This window comes from Rhinoderma darwinii, chromosome 7 (assembly GCF_050947455.1).
Source record: "Rhinoderma darwinii isolate aRhiDar2 chromosome 7, aRhiDar2.hap1, whole genome shotgun sequence".
Lineage (NCBI taxonomy): Eukaryota > Metazoa > Chordata > Amphibia > Anura > Rhinodermatidae > Rhinoderma > Rhinoderma darwinii.
In genome coordinates, this window is record NC_134693.1 from 91,257,240 (window position 1) to 91,280,992 (window position 23,753).

Genomic DNA, 23,753 nt, shown 5'->3' on the forward strand with positions numbered 1-23,753 from the left:
GACTAAAGGAGAAAAAGCACTGCAAAATTTGTAAAGCAATTTCTCCTGAGCAAAACAATACCCCACATGTGGTCATAAATGTCTGTTTGGACACACGGCAGGGCTGAGAAGGGAAAGAGCGCCATTTGGCTTTTGGAGCTCAAATTTAGCAGGAATGATTTGCGGAGGCCATGTCATGTTTTCAGAGCCCCTGAGTGGACAAAACAATGAAAATGCCCAAAAAGTGACCCCGTTTTGGGAACTACACCCCTTAACCCCTTCCCGCATTTTCACGTACATACATGTCGGGGAATGCAGCCTGTTCGCGAATTCCCACGTGCATGTACGTGATGGAGATCGCGCGGGCACAGAAGCTGTGGCTGCGCGATCGCCGCGGGAGCCCGGCTGTGACTGACAGCTGGGCTCCCGCTGCAACTGCCGAGATGGAAGAAATCTTCAATCTCAGCCGTTTAACCCATTAGATGCCGCAGTCAATAGCGACCGCGACATTTAAATCTATTGACAGAGGGAGGGAGCTCCCTCTGTCACCCATCGGCGGCCCGCGATTGCGATCTCAGGCTTCCAACGGGTTGCCATGGCAGCCGGGTGTTTAACAAAGACCCCCAGGCCTGCCCTGGCTGTATGCCTATTATGCCGTGCCAGAGGCATGGCATAATATATTGCCGGTCAGTTTTACACTGACAGGCAATAATGCATTGGTATACTAAGTATACCAAAGTATTATATATGCGATCAGCAGATCGCATAGTGAAGTCCCCTGGTGGGACTAAAAAAAAAAATGTAAATCAGTTAAATAAAGTTTGTGAAAAAAAAAACCATTACGGTCAAAATCAAATAAAACTACTTTTTTTGCCTAAAAAGTGGTTTTATTTAGTAAGTGTCAAAACAAATAACACATACACATATATGGTATCCCCGCGATCGTAACAACTTGACCAATAAAATGAACACATTAATTAAACTGCCGGATGAACGGCGTAAAAAAAACCCGCAAAAGACAACGGCAAAATTCTCTCTCTTCTCCCGTCCCCCCCCCCCCCATAAAAAATTAAATAAAAGTTAATCTAGAAGTCCTATGTACCCCAAAATAGTACTAATGAAAACTACACATTTGCCCGCAAAAATCAAGCCCACAAACGGCCACATCGACGGAAAAATAAAAAAATTACGTCTCTTGGAATGCGGCGATGCAAAAACAAGTAATTTTTTTTCTAAAAGGCTTTTTATTGTGAATACGTAGGAAAACATATAAAACCTTTACATATTTGGTATCCCCGTAATAGTGCCAACCCATACAATAAAGTTAACAGGTTATTTACGCTGCATAGTAAACGGCGTAAATTTATAACGTGAAAATCAATGCTGGAATAGCTGCTTATTTTCAATTCTCTCCTAAAATAAAGTTAATCAATATATTATAAACATCTAAAAATGGTACAATTACAAAATACAACTCGTTCTGCAAAAAACAAGCCCATATACGGCTATGTCGACGGAAAAAAAAAAAGTTACGACTCTTGGAATGCGACCGTGAGAAAACAAAAAATAATCCTTGGTCATTAATGCGCAAAATGGCCTGGTCATTAAGGGGTTAAAGAATTAATCTACGGGTGTAGTGATCATTTTGACCCCACAGGTGTTTCATAGAATTTATTAGAATTGGGCAGTGAAAATAAAAACAATCCTTTTTCTTCAATAAGATGTAGCTTATCTCAACATTTTTCATTTTCTCAACAAATAAAGGAAAAAAGGAACCCCAACATTTGTAAAGCAATTTCTCCCGAGTACGGCAATACCCCATATGTGGTCATAAACTGCTGTTTGGGCACATGGCAAGGATCAGAATAGGAGTGGCATTTGGAGCACAGATTTTCCTGGATTGGTTTCGTGACACCATGTCACTTTTGCAAAGCCCCTGAGGTACCAGTATAGTGGAAACTACCCAAAAGGGACTCAATTTGTGATACTACACCCCTTGAATTAATCTAAGGCCGGATTCACACGGACGTGTTTGTTTTGCGCACGAAACGCAGCGTTTTGTGTGCACGAAAGGCACTTAACAGCTCCGTGTGTCAGCCCCGTATGATGCGCGGCTGCGTGATTTTCGCGCAGCCGCCATCATTATGACACTCCGTTTGGATGTTTAACAGAAAAGCACATGGTGCTTTTCTGTTTTCATTCATAGTTTTACAGCTGTTGCGCGAATCACGCGCGTCCCACGGAAGTGCTTCCATGGGGTGCGCGTGATTTTCACGCACCCATTGACTTCAATGGGTGCGTGATGCGTGAAATACGCACAAACGGACATGTAGTGAGTTCTCTCAGCGGACTCACGCTGCGTAAAAATCACGCAACTGTCTGCACGGCCCCATAGACTAATATAGGTCCGTGTGACGCGCGTGAAAATCACGCGCTTTGCACGGACGTATATCCCGTTCGTCTGAATAAGCCCTAAGGGTGTAGTGAGCATTTTGACCCCACAGGTGTTTCATAGATCTTATTTGAATTGGGCAGTGAAAATAAAAATTAAATTTTTTTCCAATAAGACGTAGCTTTAGTGCAAAATGTTTCATTTTCTCAAAAAATTAAGCAGAAAAAGAACCCCAACATTTGCAATTTCTCCTGAGTATGGCAATACCCCATATGTGGTTATAACCTAATTTTTGGGCACACGGCAGGGCTCAGAAGGGAAGTAGAGCCATTTGGCTTTCGGAGTACAGATTTTGCTGGATTGGTTTCTGGTTGCTATGTAGCATTTGCAAAACCCCTGTGGAACCAAAACAATGGAAACCCCCCTGAAGTGACCCCCATTTTGGAAACTACACACCTCAAGGTATTCACCTAGGGGTGCAGTGAGCATGTTAACCCCGCAGGTGTTTTGCATAAATTAGTGTGCATTCGATATTGCAGAGTAAAAATGGGATTTTTCAATAGATATGCTAATATGTGGTGCCCATCTTGTGCCACCATAACAAGACAGCTCTCTAATTATTAGGCCGGATTCACACGAGCATGTGCGTTTTGCGCACGCAAAAAACGCTGCGTTTTGTGTGCGCGAAAGGCACTTAAAGAGGCTCTGTCACCAGATTGTGCAACCCCTATCTGCTATTGCAGCAGATAGGCGCTGCAATGGAGATAAGAGTAACGTTTTTATTTTTAAAAAACGAGCATTTTTGGCCAAGTTATGACCATTTTCGTATTTATGCAAATGAGGCTTGCAAAAGTACAACTGGGCGTGTTGAAAAGTAAAAGTACAACTGGGCGTGTATTATGTGCGTACATCGGGGCGTGTTTACTACTTTTACTACCTGGGCTTTCTGAAGAGAAGTATCATCCACTTCTCTTCAGAATGCCCAGCTTCTGGCAGTGCAGATCTGTGACGTCACTCACAGGTCCTGCATCGTGTCGGCACCAGAGGCTACAGATGATTCTGCAGCAGCATCGGCGTTTGCAGGTAAGTCGATGTAGCTACTTACCTGCAAACGCTGATGCTGCTGCAGAATCAACTGTAGCCTCTGGTGCCGACACGATGCAGGACCTGTGAGTGACGTCACAGATCTGCACTGCCAGAAGCTGGGCGTTCTGAAGAGAAGTGGATGATACTTCTCATCAGAAAGCCCAGCTAGTAAAAGTAGTAAACACGCCCCGATGTACGCACATAATACACGCCCAGTTGTACTTTTACTTTTCAACACGCCCAGTTGTACTTTTGCAAGCCTCATTTGCATAAATACGAAAATGGTCATAACTTGGCCAAAAATGCTCGTTTTTTAAAAATAAAAACGTTACTGTAATCTACATTGCAGCGCCGATCTGTTGCAATAGCAGATAGGGCTTGCAAAATCTGGTGACAGAGCCTCTTTAACAGCTCCGTGTGTCAGCCCCGTATGATGCGCGGCTTCGTGATTTTCACGCAGCCGCCATCATTATGACACTCCGTTTGGATGTTTAACAGAAAAGCACGTGGTGCTTTTCTGTTTTCATTCACAGTTTGACAGCTGTTGCGCGAATCACGCTCGTCCCACGGAAGTGCTTCTGTGTGGTGCGCGTGATTTTCACACACCCATTGACTTCAAAGGGTGCGTGATGCGCGAAATACGCCCAAAGAACGGACATGTCGTGACTTTTTCTCAGCGGACTCAAGCTGCGTAAAAATCACGCAACTGTCTGCACTGCCCCATAGACTAATATAGGTTCGTGCGACGCGCGTGAAAATCGCACACGTTAAACGGACGTATATCCCGTTCGTCTGAATAAGCTCTAATGCTGTGTTTCCTGGTTTTAGAATCACCCTACATGGGGTACTAATCTTTTGCCTGGACATTTGTCAGGGCCCAGGAGTGAGAGTACCATGCAAAATTGAGGCCTAATTTGGCGATTTACACAGAATTGGTTCACAATTGCAGAGGCTCAGATGGGAAATAATAAGAGAAACCCCCCAGAAGTGACCTCATTTTAGAAACTACACCCCTCAAGGCATTTATTAAGGGGTGCAGTGAGCATTTTCACCCCACAGGTCTTTTCCATAAATTAATGCGCTGCGGATGGTGCAAAGTAAAAATTATTTTTTTTTCCCAGAATTGCCAATTCAGTGGCAGGTATGTTGTGCCCAGCTTATGCCACTGGAGACACACATCCCAAAAATTGCTAAAAGGGTTCTCCATGCTATGGCGGTGCCATATATGTGGAAGTAAACTGTTGTTTGCGTACACTGTAGGGCTCAGATGGGTGGGAACGCCATTTGGCTTTTGAAGCGTTGATTTTGCTTAGTAGTAGTTTTGTTTGAGTATTACTGGTATTTTCGTTTATAATGTGGGGGCATATGTAAGCTGGGCAGAGTACATCAGGGGCATAATGGGATAAACAATAAAATAATACATAGATGTGTGTTACGCTGTGAAGCAGTCCTTTCTGCACAGGCCGGTGTCGCACTGATAAACGGTGTCTTTACTTATCCTCTTTTGGTCCACACTACGCACCTTTGCAGTTTGGGGAATTTTGCTGGAAAAGTGTTGTCCTGGTTTAACACAGGCACCCTCGCTTCTAGCAGTTATGTTTGAGCTCCCCCTTCCTGGTTCCCTAATTTTAGAGCCCTGATCGCCTCTTGAAACAGACGAAATGTTCCTCACTGATCTGCACAACTGCATATTTTTTATTTCCTGACTTAATGGAGCCTTAACCAATTATATTTTTTCATAGATGTAGTGGTATGAGGGCTGTTTTTTTTTTTTTGTTTTGCGGGACGAGCTGTAGTTATTTTTGGTACCATTTTGGGGTACATGCGACTTTTTGATCACTTTTTATCCTATTTTTTTCAGAGGCAAGGTGACCAAAAAACTGCAATTCTGTCAGTTTTTTAGGGTTTTTTTTTATACAGCGTTCACCATGCGTTATAAATTACATGTTAACTTTATTCTGCGGGTCAGTCCGATTCTGGCGATACCAGAAGTTTTACAACTTTTTGCACAATACAATTTACTTTTGTTAAAATAATATATTTTTTCTGTCGCCATGTTGTAAGAACCCTAACTTTTTAATTTTTTTTCGTCGACTGAGCTGTATGAGGGCTTGTTTTTTGCGAGACTAGCTATAGTTTTTATAGGCACCATTTTTGGATACATGCGACTTTTTGATCACTTTTTTTATTTTAATTTTTGTGGGGCAAAGTGATCAAAAAAATTCTGGCATTATTTTTACGGGTTTTTTTTTACGCTGTTCACCGCGTGGAATAAATAACCTAATATTTTTATAGTTTAGGCCGTTACGGTCGCGGCGATACCAAATAGGTATGGTTTATTTATGAAGGACTTGATAAGGGAAAAAGGGCGATTGTGTTTTTATTTTATTACGTTAAACTTTTATTATACTTTTTACAACTTTTTTTTTTTCACTTTTTTTCATAATTTACTTTAGTCCCACTAGGGGACTTGAAGGTCCAACTGTCAGATTTTTTTTTTTCTAATACATTGCACTACCTACGTAGTGCAATATATTAGATCTGTCAGTCATTCACTGACCGCAAGCCGATTAGCCTTCGCCTCCGAGCGGGGCCCAATCGGCTTCCGTAATGGCAAACAGGAGGCCGTTGTTAGGTGTCCTGGTGTCATAATAGCAGTCGGCAGTCGTGCGATTGCAGGGCACAGCTGCCGATCTGCTAGCAACCACGAAGATGCAGCGATCGTATCCAATCGCTGCATCTGAGGGGTTAATGGCAGGGATCGGAGCTATCTCCGGTTCCTGCCGTTACAGGTGGATGTCAACTGTAACATACAGCTGATATCCACCGCTGATGGCGCCGGCTCCTCTCCAGAGCCGGCGCTATCTTGCCGGCGGCTACGTAAGCCTGAATTTCAGGCCCTACCTCCGTGCGGGGGCTAGCAGTTTTCCGTGCTAGGCACACCAGGAGGCCAGTATTAGGCCTCCGGTTACCATTGCAGCCACCGACACCCTGACTATTTCATTGTTGGGGTGTCGATGAGCTGCAAACGCCTTAAATGTAGCGATCAGTTTTGACGGCTGCATTTAAGGGGTTAATGGCAGGGATCGAAGCTAACTTCGGACTCCGCCGTTACAGCAGAATGTCAGATACAGCTGACATCCGGGAATGATGGCACCGACTCCGCTTCCAAACCGGTGTCATGCATTTGTCGTAAGTATACAACATTTTGCGGGAAGCACTGGCTTTCCATGTCGTATACTTACGACAAATCTCGGGAAGGGGTTAATACAAACCATTTTTCTATTTTATATTGTGTTCTATTTCTTTAACCCATTCCCTCTTTGGCCACTTTTGACCTTCCTGACAGAGCCTCATTTTTCAAATCTGACATGTTTCACTTTATGTGGTAATAACGTCGGAATGCACCTATCCAAGCGATTCTGAGATTGTTTTCTCGTGACACATTGGACTTTATGGTACTGGCAAAATTTGCTCAATATGTTCAATATTTAATTGTGAAAAACACCAAAATTTAGCGAAAAATTAGCATTTCTCTCAACTTAAAGAGGCTCTGTCACCAGATTTTGCAACCCCTATCTGCTATTGCAGCAGATAGGCGCTGCAATGTAGATTACAGTAACGTTTTTATTTTTAAAAAACGAGCATTTTTGGCCAAGTTATGACCATTTTCGTATTTATGCAAATGAGGCTTGCAAAAGTACAACTGGGCGTGTTGAAAAGTAAAAGTACAACTGGGCGTGTATTATGTGCGTACATCGGGGCGTGTTTACTACTTTTACTAGCTGGGCGTTGTGTATAAAAGTGTCATCCACTTCTCTTCACAACGCCCAGCTTCTGGCAGTGCAGACACAGCCGTGTTCTCCAGAGATCACGCTGTGTCGTCACTCACAGGTCCTGCATCGTGTCAGACGAGCGAGGACACATCGGCACCAGAGGCTACAGATGATTTTGCAGCAGCATCGGCGTTTGCAGGTAAGTCGATGTAGCTACTTACCTGCAAATGCTGATGCTGCTGCAGAATCAACTGTAGCCTCTGGTGCCGATGTGGCCGACACGATGCAGGACCTGTGAGTGACGTCACAGATCTGCACTGCCAGAAGCTGGGCGTTCTGAAGAGAAGTGGATGATACTTCTCATCAGAACGCCCAGCTAGTAAAAGTAGTAAACACGCCCCGATGTACGCACATAATACACGCCCAGTTGTACTTTTGCAAGCCTCATTTGCATAAATACGAAAATGGTCATAACTTGGCCAAAAATGCTCGTTTTTTAAAAATAAAAACGTTACTGTAATCTACATTGCAGCGCCTATCTGCTGCAATAGCAGATAGGGGTTGCAAAATCTGGTGACAGAGCCTCTTTAAATGTATCTGCTTGTGAGACAGGCAGTTATACCACACAAAATTGTTGCTAATTAACATCCCCCATATGTCTACATTAGATTGGCATCGTTTTTTGAACATCATTTTATTTTTCTAGGACGTTACAAGGCTTTGAACTTTAGCAACAATTTCTCACATTTTCAAGAAAATTTCAAAAGACTATTTTTACAGGGGGTCAGTTCAGTTGTGAAGTGGCTTTGAGGGCCTTATATATTAGAAACCCCCAAAAAGTCGCCCCGTTTTACAAACTTCACCCCTCAAAGTATTCAAAACAGCATTTAGAAAATTTCTTAACCCTTTAGACTTTTCACAGGAATTAAGGCAAAGTAGAGGTGAAATTTTCAATTTCATATTTTTTTGCAGAAATTAATTTTTAATCCAATTTTCTTTGTAACACAAAGTTTTACCAGAGAAATGCAACTCAATATTTATTGCCCAGGTTCTGCAGTTTTAGGAAATATCCCACGTGTGGCCCTAGCGTGCTACTGGACTGAAGCACATGCCTCAGAAGTAAAGGAGCACCTAGTGGATTTTGGGGCCTTATTTTTATTACAATATATTTTGAGGATACCATGTCAGGTTTGCAGGGCTCTTGCGGTGCCAAAACAATGGCAATCCCCCAAAAGTGACCCCATTTGGGAATCTACACACCTCAAGGAAATGATCTAGAGGTGTAGTGAGCATTTTGACTGCACAGGTTTTTTACAGAAATGATTGGAAGTGGGCTGTGAACATTAATAACTACATTTTTTCAAAGAAAATGTAGGTTTAGCATTTTTTTCTCATTTCCACAAGGACCAAAGGAGAAAAAGCAACACCAAATTTGTAAACCAATTTCTCCTGAGTAAAACAATACCCCACATGTGGTCATAGACGGCTGTTTGGACATACAGCAGGGCTTAGAAGGGATGGAGCGCCATTTGGCTTTTGGAGTTCACATTTAGCAGGAATGGCTTGCGGAGGCCATGTCACATTTTCAGTGCCCCTGAGGGGACAAAACAATGAAAATGCCCAAAAGGTGGTTCCATTTAGGAAATTACACCCCTTGAGGAATTCATCTAGGGGTGTAGTAAGCACTTAGACCCCATAGATGTTTCATAGAATTGGGCAGTGAAAATAAAAAAAATCCTTTTTCTTCAATAAGACGTAGCTTTAGCGCAAAATTTTTCATTTTCTCAACAAATAAAGGGAAAAAAAAGAACCCAACATTTGTAAAGCAATTTCTCCCGAGTACGGCAATACCCCATATGTGGTCATAAACTGCTGTTTGGGCACACGGCAGGGCTCAGAAGGGAAGGAGTGCTATTTGGAGTGCAGATTTTGCTGGATTGGTTTCTGGGCGCCTGTGGGACCAAAACAGTGGAAACCCCCCAGAAGTAACCCCATTTTGTAAACTACACCCCTCAATGCATTTACCTAGTGGTGTAGTGAGCATGTTAACCCCGCAGGTGTTTTGTAGAAATTAGTGTGCACTCGATGTTGCAGAGTGAAAATTTGATTTTTTTCCATAGATATGCCAATATGTGGTGACAGCCCTCTAAGGCTGGGTTCACACGACCTATTTTCAGACATAACCGAGGCGTATTATGCCTCGATTTACGCCTGAAAATACGGCTCCAATACGTCAGCAAACATATGCCCATTCATTTGAATGGGCTTGCCGACATACTGTGCCGACGACCTGTCATTTACGCGCCGTCGTTTGACAGCTGTCAAACGACGACGAGTAAAATGACTGCCTCGTCAAAGAAGTGCAGGACACTTCTTGGGACGTTTTTGGAGCCGTTTTCTCATAGACTCCAATGAAAACCGCTCCAAAAACGGACGTAAAAAACGCGAGTTGCTCAAAAAACGTCTGAAAATAAGGGGCTGTTTTTCCTTCAAAACAGCTCTGTATTTTCAGATGTTTTTGGTCACTACGTGTGCACATACCCTAATTATTATGCAGTGTTTCCTGGTTTTAGAAACACCCTACATGTGACCCTAATCTTTAGCCTGGACATTCGACCAGGCTCAGGAGTGAAAGAGTACCATCTGCAATTGTGAACCAATACTTTGTAAATCGCCAAATTAGGCCTCAATTTCGGAGGCTCTGATGTGAAATAATAAAAAGAAACTCCTGAGAAGTGACCCCATTTGGAAACTACACACCTCAAGGCTTTTGTTAAGGGGTGTAGTGAGCATTTCACCCCACAGGTCTTTTCCATTAACGAATGCGCTGCGGATGGTGCAAATTAAAAATGTATATTTTTCCCTAGATATGCCATTTCAGTGGCAAATATGTCATGCCCAGCTTATGCCACTGGAGACACACACCCCAAAAATTGTTAAAAGGGTTCTCCCGGGTATGACTATGCCATATATGTGGAAGGAAATTGCTGTTTGGGCACGCTGTAGGGTTCAGATGGGAGGGAACGCCATTTGGCTTTTGGAGAGCGGATTTTGCTTGGTAGTAGTTTTGTTTGCCCAGCTTACATGTACCCCACATTATAAACGGAGCACCAGCAATACTCAGAGTACATCAGGCGCATAGTCAGGTGGTATAATAATGGGGTGAAAAAAAATAATTATCCATAGATGTGTGTTACGCTGTGAAGCAATCCTTTCTGCACAGGCCGGTGTCGCACTGATATATGGCGTCCTTTCTTATGCCCCTTTTGGTCCACACTCCGCACCTTTTGCAGTTTGGGGAATTTTGCTGGGAAAGTGTTGTCCTGCTATAATACGGGCACCGTCGGTTCCAGCGGATATGTTTGGGCCCTTTCCTGGTTCCCTAATTTTAGGTCCTTGATAAATCGCCTCTTGGAGCCATAACTAATTTAATTTTTTCATTGACGTAGTGATATGAGGGCTTTTTTTTTCGCGGGATGAGCTGTAGTTATTATTGGTACCATTTTGGGGTACATGCGGCTTTTTGATAACCTTTTATCCTATTTTTTGGGAGGCCAGGTAAACAAAAAAAAACGCAATTCTGGCATAGTTTTATTTAGTTTTTTTTTATACAGCGTTCACCATGTGTTATAAATTACATGTTAACTTTATTCTGCGGGTCCGTACGATTCCGGCGATACCTGATTTATAGCACCTTTTTATGTTTTACAACTTTTTGCACAATAAAACTACTTTTGTAGAAATAATGTATTTTTTCTGTTGCCAAGTTGTGAGAACCATAACTTTTTAATCTTTTTGTCGATGCAGCTGTATGAGGGCTTGTTTTTTGCGACACGAGCTATAGTATTTATAGGTACCATTTTTGGAATACGTGCGACTTTTTGATCACTTTTTATTCCTATATTTATAGGGCAAAGTGACCAAAAAACAGAAACTCTGGTATCCTTCAGTTTTTGGTTTTTTTTTTTATGCTGTTCACCGCGTTCAATAAATAATATAATATTTTGATACCTCAGGTCGTTACGGTCGCGGCGATACCAAATACGTATGGTTTATTTTTTTTTTCAATAACAACGGACTTGATAAGAGTAAAAGGGGGATTGTGTTTTTTTTTTATTACTTGGAACTTTTATTGTTTTCAAACTTATTTTTTTCACTTTTTTTGACACTTCTTTTTTTTTTTTTTTTTTTAATACTTTTTTTACACTTTTTCTCAAGTCCCACTAGGGGACTTGAAGGTCCAGCTGTCAGATTTATTTTTTTCTAATACATTGCATTACCTACGTAGTGCAATGTATTAGATCTGTCAGTTATTCACTGACAGCAAGCCGCTTAGGCTTCGCCTCCCGGCGGGGCCTAATCGGCTTCCGCAATGGCAGAGCAGAAGGCCATTGTGTCTCCTGTTGCCATAGCAGCAGTCGCCAGTCCTGATTGCCTGTCAGGGCTGGCGATCTGCTAGCAACCGCTACGATGCAGCATTCGCTTTCGATTGCTGGATCGGAGCTAGCTCCGGTTCCTGCCGTTACAGGTGGATGTCAGCTGTAGCATACAGCTGACTTCCACCGCAGATGACGCCGGATCAGCTCGTGAGCCGGCGCCATCTGCAGACCGGGGGGCCAGTATTAGGCATTTCATTGCTGGTGTTCCGATGAGCTGCAAACACCTTAAAGAGGCTCTGTCACCAGATTTTGCAACCCCTATCTCCTATTGCAGCAGATCGGCGCTGCAATGTAGATAAGAGTGACGTTTTTTTTTAAAACGAGCATTTTTGGCCACGTTATGACCATTTTTATGCAAATGATGCTTTCTAAAGTACAACTGGGCGTGTATTGTGTGTGTACATCTGGGCGTTTTTACTACTTTTACTAGCTGGGCGTTGTGAATGGAAGTGTATGATGCTGACGAATCAGCATCGTCCACTTCTCTTCGTTACCACCCAGCTTCTGGCAGTGCACAGACACACAGCGTGTTCTCGAGAGATCACGCTGTGACGTCACTTTATGCCCCAGGTCCTGCATCGTGTCGGACGAGCGAGGACACATCGGTACCAGAGGCTACATTTGATTCTGCAGCAGCATCGGCGTTTGCAGGTAAGTCGATGTAGCTACTTACCTGCAAACGCTGATGCTGCTGCAGAATCAACTGTAGCCTCTGGTGGCGATGTGACGTCACAGCGTGATCTCTCGAGAACACGCTGTGTGTCTGTGCACTGCCAGAAGCTGGGTGGTAACGAAGAGAAGTGGACGATGCTGATTCGTCAGCATCATACACTTCTATTCACAACGCCCAGCTAGTAAAAGAAGTAAAAATGCCCAGATGTACATACACAATACACGCCCAGTTGTACTTTTTTGGCCAAAAATGCTCGTTTTAAAAAAAACAAAACGTTACTCTTATCTACATTGCAGCGCCGATCTGCTGCAATAGGAGATAGGGGTTGCAAAATCTGGTGACGGAGCCTCTTTAAGTGCAGCACTCGCGGGGATCAAAGCTAGTTTCGGTCCCCACCATTACAGCCGGATGTCAGCTGTAAGATTCAGCTGAGATCCGGCGATGATGGCACCTGCTCAGCTTCTGAGCCGGTGCCAAACATTTGGCGTATGGGTACGGCAATTTGCGGGAAGTCAATGCTTTCCATGGCGTACCCATACGGCAAATGTCGGGAAGGGGTTCAATGCTGCTTGCACTATAAATAATTGATGTTTTTGTTTTGACAAAGCTATATCCACATAGATGTTTGGCTCTACTGCTATTATGTACTACAGAGTTTAGTGTAGGGAGTGGAACAGGCAGTAATTCAGGAGTCTCCCATTAAGGTCTAAGCTACGCAGGTAAATTTTAGTGGCACAAAAAAAACCAGAGCAATTTAGCTTTTTACGTAGGTGATCATATGCATTGTTTTCTCTCGTAACAGGTGACCCCAAGCAGGACCTGGCATACGAACGCCAGTTTGAGCAGCAAACGTATCAGGTCATCCCTGAAGTGATTAAGAACTTTATTCAGTACTTCCACAAGACTGTGTCTGACCTGATTGATCAGAAGGTGTATGAGCTCCAAGCCAGCAGAGTGTCCAGTGATGTCATTGACCAGAAGGTTTACGAGATACAAGATATCTATGAAAACAGGTAATGATGATCTGCAGCATGACAAAGTTACCACTTTTCATTTAAGCGTTTAGAAACCCTGCAATCTAGATAAAGGGTTATTCCCTTCTTAGACATTTATTGCATATTTATAGGATATGCTCTGGTACCAGCACCTATATTTGAAACTGGACCCAACCCTCGTCTATTCTGGTGTTGTGGCTGCAGATTCCAGGCGGGAAATAGTGGAGAGAGGCGTGTATGGAGGCACTGCTTAGCTGTTTCCATAACAATCCTATAGCAGAATGGAGAGAGCTGTGAGAAGTGTGGGACCCTCCCCACTAGTGTCAGTCTATAATTGTAAGCTTGCGGCTGCTTCATTGGGCGAAACGGGCGCCGTTCTCGATATAAGTGTGGGACCCGCATCTGTTAGACATTTATGGCATATCCACAGGATATGCCATAAAAGTCTAAGTTGGGAATACCCCTTTAAATAAGTTCTTAAAGAGATTAAAGTTCCAGATGGGGTTCCCCAGCAGGTGGTACCTTTTTACAAATACTGTTGGGTGACTATTAAAGGGAATGTGTCGAAAATTAAACCTTTTTTTTTTTAAGTGTCGTTACTTATTTCTATTATATTTTTTACCTTTTTTGCTGTATTTTTTATTTTTTTTTCCGTATGGTGGAAAGTATTAAAAATTAAATAATTTGACATGTTTTCCAATGTTGGCCACCAGGGGGAGCACTTCCCAGAATTACAGCAAGGTGAATAAGGCAAAGCAACCTGACTCACAGCTGCTGTAAATGTGGGAGGGAACCTCACCCCCCCCCCCCCCTCTCACAAGCCAGGTAAAGGTGTCTTCAAATTGCTAAGCAGTGTCCGGCAGCCATATTGGGTGTGATTCTGCAGCTGGAAGAAGTTATAGGACACACCAAAAGGCTAAGGCGGGATTCACACGACCGGGTCCCGCCCGAGTGCCGGCCAGTAAAATCGGCCATTTTGCCCGGCCGGTTTGCATAAAGTTATGCATCCGTTCCGGGCCGGGCAGGTCTGGACAGTGACATCAGTGGCAACTCCTGAAGTGGAATCCCCATGTGTTCGGGGATTCCTTTTCAGGAGTTTCCACTGATGTCACTGCCCAGATATGGACAGAGACATCAAGCGCTCTGTCCAGGAGCGGAATCCCCGAAAACACGGGGATTCCGCTCCTTCAAGGAGCTAAAGTGGGGCTAGCACATAGCAGAGCGGGGAGATACCTCCCTGCTCTGCTATAGTGGCGTCGCTACAGTAGTAGCAGCAGCTGCTAGCGGCGCCATCGAAGGTGTCGCCGAGCCAGGGCGCTTTTAAAGCAAGCAGGGGAAGGGAGCCAGCGCAGCGCTCCCTTCCACCTGCTGTACACCCCGGCCCTGCCACACAGTCTGTATATACTTACCTCCAGCGTACAGCCATTCGTCCGAATGGCATCAACTCCTCCTCACATGCACTCTGCGCTGTGAGGAGGAGACAGAGCGCAAGCGACGGGAAACCCGGCCATCACTCGGGACACATTCCGGTGTTGGCCGTCAAAAAATCGGTCGCGTGAATAGCCCCATTAGGGGTCTATTATTCCTAATGCAGCCGGGTGCCGGCCGATTTATGAACGGCCGGCACCCGGCCGGGAAAACCTGTCGTGTGAATGAGGCCTTAGGGTATGTTCACACGCTTACTAAACAAAGGGAAAACGGCTCCTGATTTTCAGCCATTTTTAATCAAACTCGCGTTTTTTTAACGGCCGTTTTTGGAGCTGTTTTCCTATGAAGTCAATGAAAAACTGCTCCAAAAACGTCCCAAGAAGTGATGTGCACTTCATTTTGGTCGGGCGTCTTTTTACGTGCCGTTTTTGGAAAACTACCACGGAAAAAACGCCCTGTCGGAACAGAACGCCGTATTTCCCATTGAAACCAATGGGCAGATGCTTGTAGGCATTCTGCTTCCGATTTTTCAGCTGAAAACCTTGTGTGTGAACATACCCGAAGGGTATGCGCACACGCTAACTGCATTTACGTCTGAAATGACGGAGCTGTTTTCAGGAGAAAACAGGTTTGTCATTTCAGACGTAATTGCTCGTACTCGCGTTTTGCGAGGCGTCAATTTCGGCTGTAATTTGGAGCTGTTCTTCATTGAATTCAATGAAAAACGGCTCAAATTACGTCCCAAGAAGTGTCCTGCACTTCTTTGCCGAGGCTGTTATTTTACGCGCCGCCTTTTGACAGCGACGCGTAAAATGACAGGTCGTCGGCACGGTACGTCGGCAAACCCATTCAAATGAATGGGCAGATGTTTGCCGACGTATTGGAGCAGTCTTTTCAGGCGTAAATCGAGGCGTAAAACGCCTCGTTTACGCCTGAAAATAGGTCGTGTGAACCTTAGAATGATGAAAGTGAAGTGAATGACTTTTCAGTTGACCGGTTCACACGCCGTGTATTTGACATGTGTTTTTTTTGCACATTTTACGTGCAAAAAAACACATAAAAAACGCTTGATTACACTTGATTTTGCGTGTTTGGGGGATGTGGGGGTGGGGGGGGGGGGTGCTCGTCGCTGATTCTTCAAAACAGCTGATAAGCGGCTATGAAGTATCAGCGGCACACTCCGCTCTGCCACACACACACACACATGGGAAAAGTCTTAAAGGGGTCTTCCAGGAAAACATGGTGCCGCACCTGTCTTCAGGTCGTGTGTGTGGTATTACAGCTCTGTCCTATTCACTTCAATGGAGGTGAACTGCAATACCAGACACAACCTGAGGACAGGTGCGGCGCTGTCTCCAATCCGGACAACCCCTTCTGTCCTGAGATGACCCGACGGGGGAAGCGGGTGTCAGAGCCACCCACCGCCATCACTGCAGACAGAACCACACAACTACGGCATGAGGGCAGGGCTTGTCCTGAGTGCACTGTGTCTTGTTATGGACAGATTTATAGTCACATGAACCCCGTCTGATGAACCGGTAACCTAGGTCCGATCACATGACGGAGGGGGTCACCAAAAACCCTGTGCACCCTCAGCCCGTCCATCCAGCCCTTTCCTGGTTATAGCTGCGTCTGGGAAAGCTGGGTGACCACCATTACCCCTCATACTGGAGTGTTTAGGGATGTGACTAATGAAGCTCTCACACTCCAGTGGGAGGGGTAATGGTGGTCACCCAGCTTTCCCAGACCCCTGAACGGTAAATCTCTCTAGTTGTGCTGAGACTGTTTGTGAATGTGACTAATGAACTTCTCAGTCTCAGCACAACAAGAGAGATTTATCGTTCAGGGGTCTGGGAAAGCTGGGTGACCACCATTGCTCCTACTGGAGTGTGTTTGGGGATGTGACTAATGAATCTCACACTCCAGTAGGAGGGGTAATGGTGGTCACCCAGCTTTCCCAGACCCCTGAACGATAAATCTCTCTAGTTGTGCTAAGACTGAGAGGTTCATTAGTCACTTCCCCAAACAGTCTCAGCACAACTAGAGATTTATCGTTCAGGGCTTTCCCAGTACAGTTTCATCGTGTCCTTCATACAAGGGGGGCCGTCGGGGGGGGGGGCGTCGGGTCGGGGGTCACGAGAGCGGGTGTCTGTGAGAGAGAGAGTGGGACATGCAGAGACACACATCTTAACTGCAGTGCAGCTGGTCTTCAAGATGGCGCCTGCTGTCTCCCTGCAAACAGCTGCTCTGCTCTGTGTGACTCTGACCTGTGTCTGCGCCGTACAGAGCCATAGAGCAAAGTCAATGGAACGGCTCCCGTTCATTGACTCCTATGCACTGTAGCTGCCGTATTCCATCTCTGTATGTGTCGTTAATTGACACATACAGAGATGAAAAACAAAATGGCAGCCCCCATAGTGAAGTAAAAGTAAAACACAAACACACACCTGAATAAAAGATTTTATAATAAAACACTAAATGCAAATTGATATAAAAAAAAAAAAAATTGTGACACTCGTCCTTTAAGGTATTTTCACACGGCCTATTTTCAGCCATTTTTCGGCTGAACATCCGGGGGCTGACCGCCTCCAAACATCTGCCCATTATTTTCAGTGGGAAAAACAGTGTTCCATCCCCACAGGGTGTTTTTGCACGGCAGTTTTTAAAACCGTGCATGTCACTCCTTCAGCTGTTTTTCATTGTGGCAATAGAAAAATCGCTTAAAAAACGCTGGATACATAAGAAATGGCTGTAAATCAAAGGCTATTTTCCCTTGAAAACCGCTCCGTATTTTACAGCCATTTTTTGTTAAGCGTGTGAACATCGCCTAACACCTTCACTCGAGTTCACCATTTTGAGGAAATTACCTTTTTATGTGTGGCTAGACGGGTCGCAACCTAGTGAAGATGCTGATTCTGTATGTCCTCCAGCACGCATGCGTGCCTTTTTACTCGATCATTTTTCCAGACTCTGTACAGTCTGCTGGTGGTTTTTTTTGTTTTTTAACTTGGGTTACATAAGACACCCTAAGGATATTAGAAGCCTGGCACTCCTATTTCCTCTTATCAATACAGCTTCACAACTTTAAATATTTAGGTCCATATTTCTGGCCGATGGGCTACACGGGGATGAATGCATGTTGCGTGGTCCAGCGGGTTTGTTCATCCTGCGTTTATTTCTGGAGGGTAATGCACGGGAGTTGGGAAGTTTCTCTACTTTTATTGGCTAAGGAAGTTTGGACATTCGTTAAAAGAATCTATCATATTGAGGGAGCATTGACTTAACGGCCTCTTTGGAATAATCCGTCATTAAATTAACTACATCTGCAGGGCCATGAGTTCTGGGAGGCATTGGGTATTAATGCAATTTTCACATTTAGTAGTCCTGGTACACGTTAAATTAAATTCAAGAAACAAATGAGTTGCCTTACTTGTTTTTTTTTGGATTCCTCCAACTTAGGCTTCTTTCCAGTACATCCCTCATGACAGCACCATAGGAGATTGACCTCTATAGGAACAGGAAGACAGAGGTTAAAAGGCCCCTCCCACCACCCACTTGCCAGTGTTCTTCCTGTCCCTACAGGGTCAGGAGCAGAGAGACGTCGCTCCTGTATAAACTCAGGCAGGAGGCGAGATCGGAGAGTCCGTGCACTCTCCCTTCTATTCCTCCCATGTGCCTGTGTTAACTACCTCTCAAACGAAAGGTCCCTTAGCTCCCAACTGAAACACCTACCTTACGGATCCTAGGCAGGGTTCCGGTAGTGTGTGGGGTTCGGGTTTCCCAAGCAGGCTCCGGCCGAGGCTTTGTGACCATGCGAGGACTGGCAGCCCCATAAGGATGATGGCGCCGGCAACATCCTCGTAAGCGATCGCATAGCCAGAAGTTCTTAGCGCCGGCTATGACGCGACCAGAAATGACGTCGGGCTACTTCCGGTCCGCGGCCATCTTGAAACGCGGGAAATTCAAAGGGACCCGCACAGGTATGTAGTTAGAACTAATACCTCTAACGTGGAATTATATATACAGCCTTAAGTGGATATTGTGACTATTACTTGTTGCGGTGATGAAACTACCTCATTCTGACGGAATTCCAGATATGTCCCAGGGTCATGTGAGTCTCACCCTTGGGGTAAGGGTTACGACTCAGTATGTAAGTACACCATACTTTACCTGCCTTCTGTTTTCTCTAGGATAAAGATTCCTCTCAGAGACAAACTGATAAAAAGAAGGTTAAAAAATGTACGACTTGTGGGAAAAAATTGCCAGAGTCGCATAAGAAACAATTGTCAAGACTGTATTGCAAAACTACTTAAAGAGGAACAACCAACATTTATGTCTGAACTTAGGGCTATGATTCGTGAGGAAGTGAGTCAGTCCATAGCCTCCCTCGCCCCTCCTCAGGAAACTCCGACACACTCCCGGGAAAAAAGGCCACGGACTGAAGTGGAACAAAAATGGTGCGCGCCATTTCAAGGGTCGGACTCTGAGCAGGAGTGTTATTATTTATTAGAGGGGGTGTTAGAAGGAGAGGAACTCTTGCCTTCAGCTTCATCTACTCAGGAGAAAAAAAATTATTCTCTTCTGTCCGACACCTTAATCCAAGCAACACGGGAAACCATGTAGATTCCCGAAGAAGACCAACCCCATACCATCCTGGATGAGATGTTTGGGGGCCTGACGGAGAAGAAAACAAAGATTTTTCCGGTAAATGGGAATCTAAAAAAAACTGGTAACGATGGAATGGGAGAATTCAGAAAAAAGACTTCATCTCAAAGGAATTTAAAAACAGACTTCTCTTTGATCCAGAAGACTCTAAACCTTGGTATGAAATCCCAAAAGCAGATATTACAGTATCTAGGGTTGCTAAAATAAAAAAAAACCCGCAATCCCCTTCGAAGATTCCTCTCAGTTGAGTGACCCCCATGGACCGGAAGGCAGACGGGCTGCTGAAAAGAGCTTGGGAATCGCCATATCTCCACAAATATCACGGCCGCATCTGTAGCAAGGTCAATGTTTATATGGTTAGACCAACTGGAAACCCATTTAATGATGAAAACATCAAGGGAAGATTTATTAGAATCTCTACCCTTGCTAAAAATGGCAACCGGATTCTTGGTTGGCGCATTAGCTGAACTTATTAGATTTGCTGCCAGGAATGGGGCTCTCTCAAATGCTGCTAGAAGAGCATTATGGCTCAAGATGTGGTCAGGAGACACGAAGCCCAAAAGCCAGCTATGTTCTATCCCATTTACAGGATCTCTGATGTTTGGTCCTCGCCTGGATAACATACTGGAGAGTGCAACGGATAGAAAAGGGGGGGGGGTTCCAGAAGAAACCTAAAAACCCCCTCAGTTTCGGCGGTTTTGCCAACAGAGGAAAAGGGAAGGCCGTTCGCTGGAGTTACCCCAAGGGGGGGGAAGGGGTCGAGGATATCTCCTCAACCCCAATAACTTATTTCAGCCCTCAAAGAAATGACGCCAAGAGTGTGGGGGGGGGGAAGACTCCTACATTTTTATTTAATCTAGGCCAGAATAACCCAGAACCCTTGGGTTTTACAGATTATAGAAGAAGGGTACAAAATAGAATTCTCCTCCATTCCTCCAGAGAAATTTCTAATAACCCAGTAACAAGCAAAAGATCTTCATCAAATCTTTATCCTAGACATCCAGAAACTGCTAAAATTAAAAGCAATTACTCCAGTTCCCCACAACGAACGGTTCAAAGGCCACTATTCAAAAATATTCTTAGTCAAGAAAACAAACTGTTCTTACAGGACGATAATCAACCTGTAGTTACTAAACAAATGGGTGAAATATCACAAGTTCAAAATGAAGTCTATCAGATCGACTATTCCTCTAATGGAAGAAGCGTCAATGTGTACGATCGATTTAAAAGATGCATACTATCACGTCCCTATCCACCCCGGTTACCAGAGATTCCTCAGATTAGCGATTCAGCATGGCCCTTCCGTTCTCCACTTCCAATTTGTCTGTCTCCCCCTCGGCATTTGGCCGCCCCCAGAATTTTTACAAAAACTATGGCAGAGATTATGCCATTCTTAAGAAGTCAGGGCATAGTCATTATCCCATATTTAGACGACTTCCTGTTGACAGCAGATACTCCGTCTATCTTAAACAGCCATTACTTACATGTTCTTTCCCTTCTACAGGAATTGGTATGGATAATCAACTTCGAGAAGTCAAGTCTTCCTCCCCAAAACAGAAGATCTTCTTAGAAGTGCTGCTAGACATTCAACTTTTCTTCCTCCCAAGGGAGAAACAAGTACTTCTAGTGACAAAAGTGAGGACATTTTGGGGACGGAGCACCTGTTCCATAAGAGAAGGAATGCGGATGCTGGTAATGATGACTTGCATCCATTCCATGGAGTCAATTTCACTCCAGACCCTTACAGAATCTGATCATGTACCAGTGGGATCGGAAACCGGACTCCTTGAATTCAAGGATTCAGATTTCCGAAACCATGAAGTCATCACTCCACTGGTGGCTCTGCCCAAACAACAAAAGCAAAGGGGACCCAGGAGAATGGTCCCTGAACAGGGAAATTTCTCTGTCCTTAACCCGAAGGTGAGGTTATCCACAAATAGACCTATTTGCCACAAGGAAAAACTCCCAGGTAGAGACATTCTTCTCCCTAAATCTCAAAGACAACCCATTGGGGGTAGATGCATTATCCCATCCCTGGGATATGGTTCTGGCCTATGCCTTTCCTCCGTTTCCTCTAATACCAGTGGTATTAAGAAAAATCCAGGAAGATATGACCAAGCTTATCATTCTTCCCCTTTGGCCAAAAAGAAGCTGATTTCCAATCCTAAAGTACCTAGCATTGGAAGACCCTATCATGCTTCCAGTCAAGAAGAATCTTCTCTCTCAGGGTCCATTATTCTTTCAGGGAATAGAAACTCTGCAGTTGTCAGCATGGATCCTGAAGGGCAGATCTTGAAGAAACACTGTTTGTCAGATGAGGTAATTTCAACTATCTTATTAAGCCATAAGAAGTTACCTCAAAAATCTATTAAAAAATTTGGAAGAAATTCTGTTCCTGGTATGGAGCTCCGGGACCAGACCCCTGTCTTCCCAACATCGCGAAAATTCTGATTTCCGTATTCAAAAAAGGGCTTAGCCCAAGTACCTTTTAAAGGGAATGTGTCGCTAGAAATGTTTTGTTTTTTTTGTTTTTTTGTTTTTTTTCAGGTAAACAGTTAGTATATAAGTGATTACACATTGTTAGAATTTTTTCACAAGTCAGGAAATATAAATTTGATTCTAATTTATAACATTTCCATGTGCTGCTCACTACAGGGGGCAATTCCCAAAATTGCAGCATGGTCAATGTGGTAAAGCAACCTCATTGCTTTTATGCTGCAAATTTGGGGTAAACACACTCGCTCTAGTGTCCTCACACAATCCCCCCTTCCTTATCCTGGCTAGTGCCAGGAGAAGGAGGGGGTTGAATCTTCAAACCTCCTACACTGTGTGCCGCCATTTTCTGAGCGAATGCACAGTGGAGGAGGATTAGATACAGTGGTAATCAGACAGTATTACACGGACATAATACACACATCGCATACACAAACATAACTTACCTGCTCCTGCTGCCGCCTCCCCTCCTATACCTTGCTTCATCGCTGCCTTGAACATATGCCCGGAAGCCGCGACCGGAAATCGTCGTCTTACTGTCCGGCCGCGGCTTCCGGTCCACATGAAAATGGTGCCGGATTTCGCTCTGCCAAAGACCTTTCTTTTGGTCTGTGTGGGAGCAGCGCATTCGCCGTTCCCACACAGACGGCGTACGCTATAGTGAATGGAACGGCTCCCGTTCGCATTCTCTATGGGGGTGTATGTGCCGTATTTCGTCTCTGTATGTGTCGTTAATCGACATACAGAGATGAAAAAAAAAAATGGCAGCTCCCATGGAGAAGTAAAAGTAAGAAAAAAGTACAACAGAAGAACACAAATAAATAAAATGTATTTTAATATCATACTAAAAGCAATATTATATATATAAAAAAAAATAATTCGTGACACCTTCCCTTTAAAAGTGCAGATCTCAGCCTTAAAGAGACTCTGTCACCACATTATAAGTGCCCTGTCTCCTACATAAGGAGATCGGCGCTGTAATGTAGGTGACAGTAATGCTTTTTATTTAAAAAAACGAGCGATTTAAGTTTATGCTAATGAGCTTTCTTAATGCCCAAGTGGGCGTACTTTTACTTTCGACCAAGTGGGTGTTGTACAGAGGAGTGCATGACGCTGACCAATCAGCATCATGCAGTCCTCTCCATTCATTTACACTGCACTAGCGATATAGATATATCGCTATGTGCAGCCTCATACACAAACCCTAACATTACTAGTGTCCTGATAATGAATACACATGAAATCCAGCCTGGATGTCATGTGTACTCAGAATCCTGACACTTCTGACTCTTTTTTGTGAGATTCCAGCAACGGATACGAAATCTCGCGAGATCACGGAGCTAAACGAGATTTGGTTTAACTTGCCGGAATCTCAAAAAAAAATATTCAGAAGTGTCAGGATTCTGAGTACACATGACGTCCAGGCTGGATGGTCATGTGTATTCATTATTAGGACACTAGTAATGTTAGGGTGTGTGTATGAGGCTGCACATAGCGATATATCTATATCGCTAGTGCAGTGTAAATGAATGAAGAGGAGTGCATGATGCTGATTGGTCAGCGTCATGCACTCCTCTGTACAACACCCACTTGGTCGAAAGTAAAAGTACGCCCACTTGGGCATTAAGAAAGCTCATTAGCATAAACTTAAATCGCTCCTAACTTTGTGAAAAAAGATCGTTTTTTTAAATAAAAAGCATTACTGTGACCTACATTACAGCGCCCATCTCCTTATGTAGGAGATAAGGCACTTATAATGTGGTGACAGAGCCTCTTTTAAGTAATTTTTTCAATACTCCTTTAGCTGAACATAGGTGGATCAGAAGA

At 44.2% G+C, this 23,753-nt stretch overlaps 1 protein-coding gene across 1 annotated transcript in view; it reads left to right on the forward strand.

The window, feature by feature from the left end:
• The window catches only part of EIF3L (eukaryotic translation initiation factor 3 subunit L), a 52,164-nt gene that overhangs the window by 3,558 nt on the left and 24,853 nt on the right, over positions 1–23,753 (forward strand). The window contains exon 3 of the mRNA XM_075833669.1: positions 13,148–13,358. Coding sequence (XP_075689784.1) covers positions 13,148–13,358 — 211 coding nt within the window. The remainder of the gene's footprint in view (positions 1–13,147; positions 13,359–23,753) is intronic.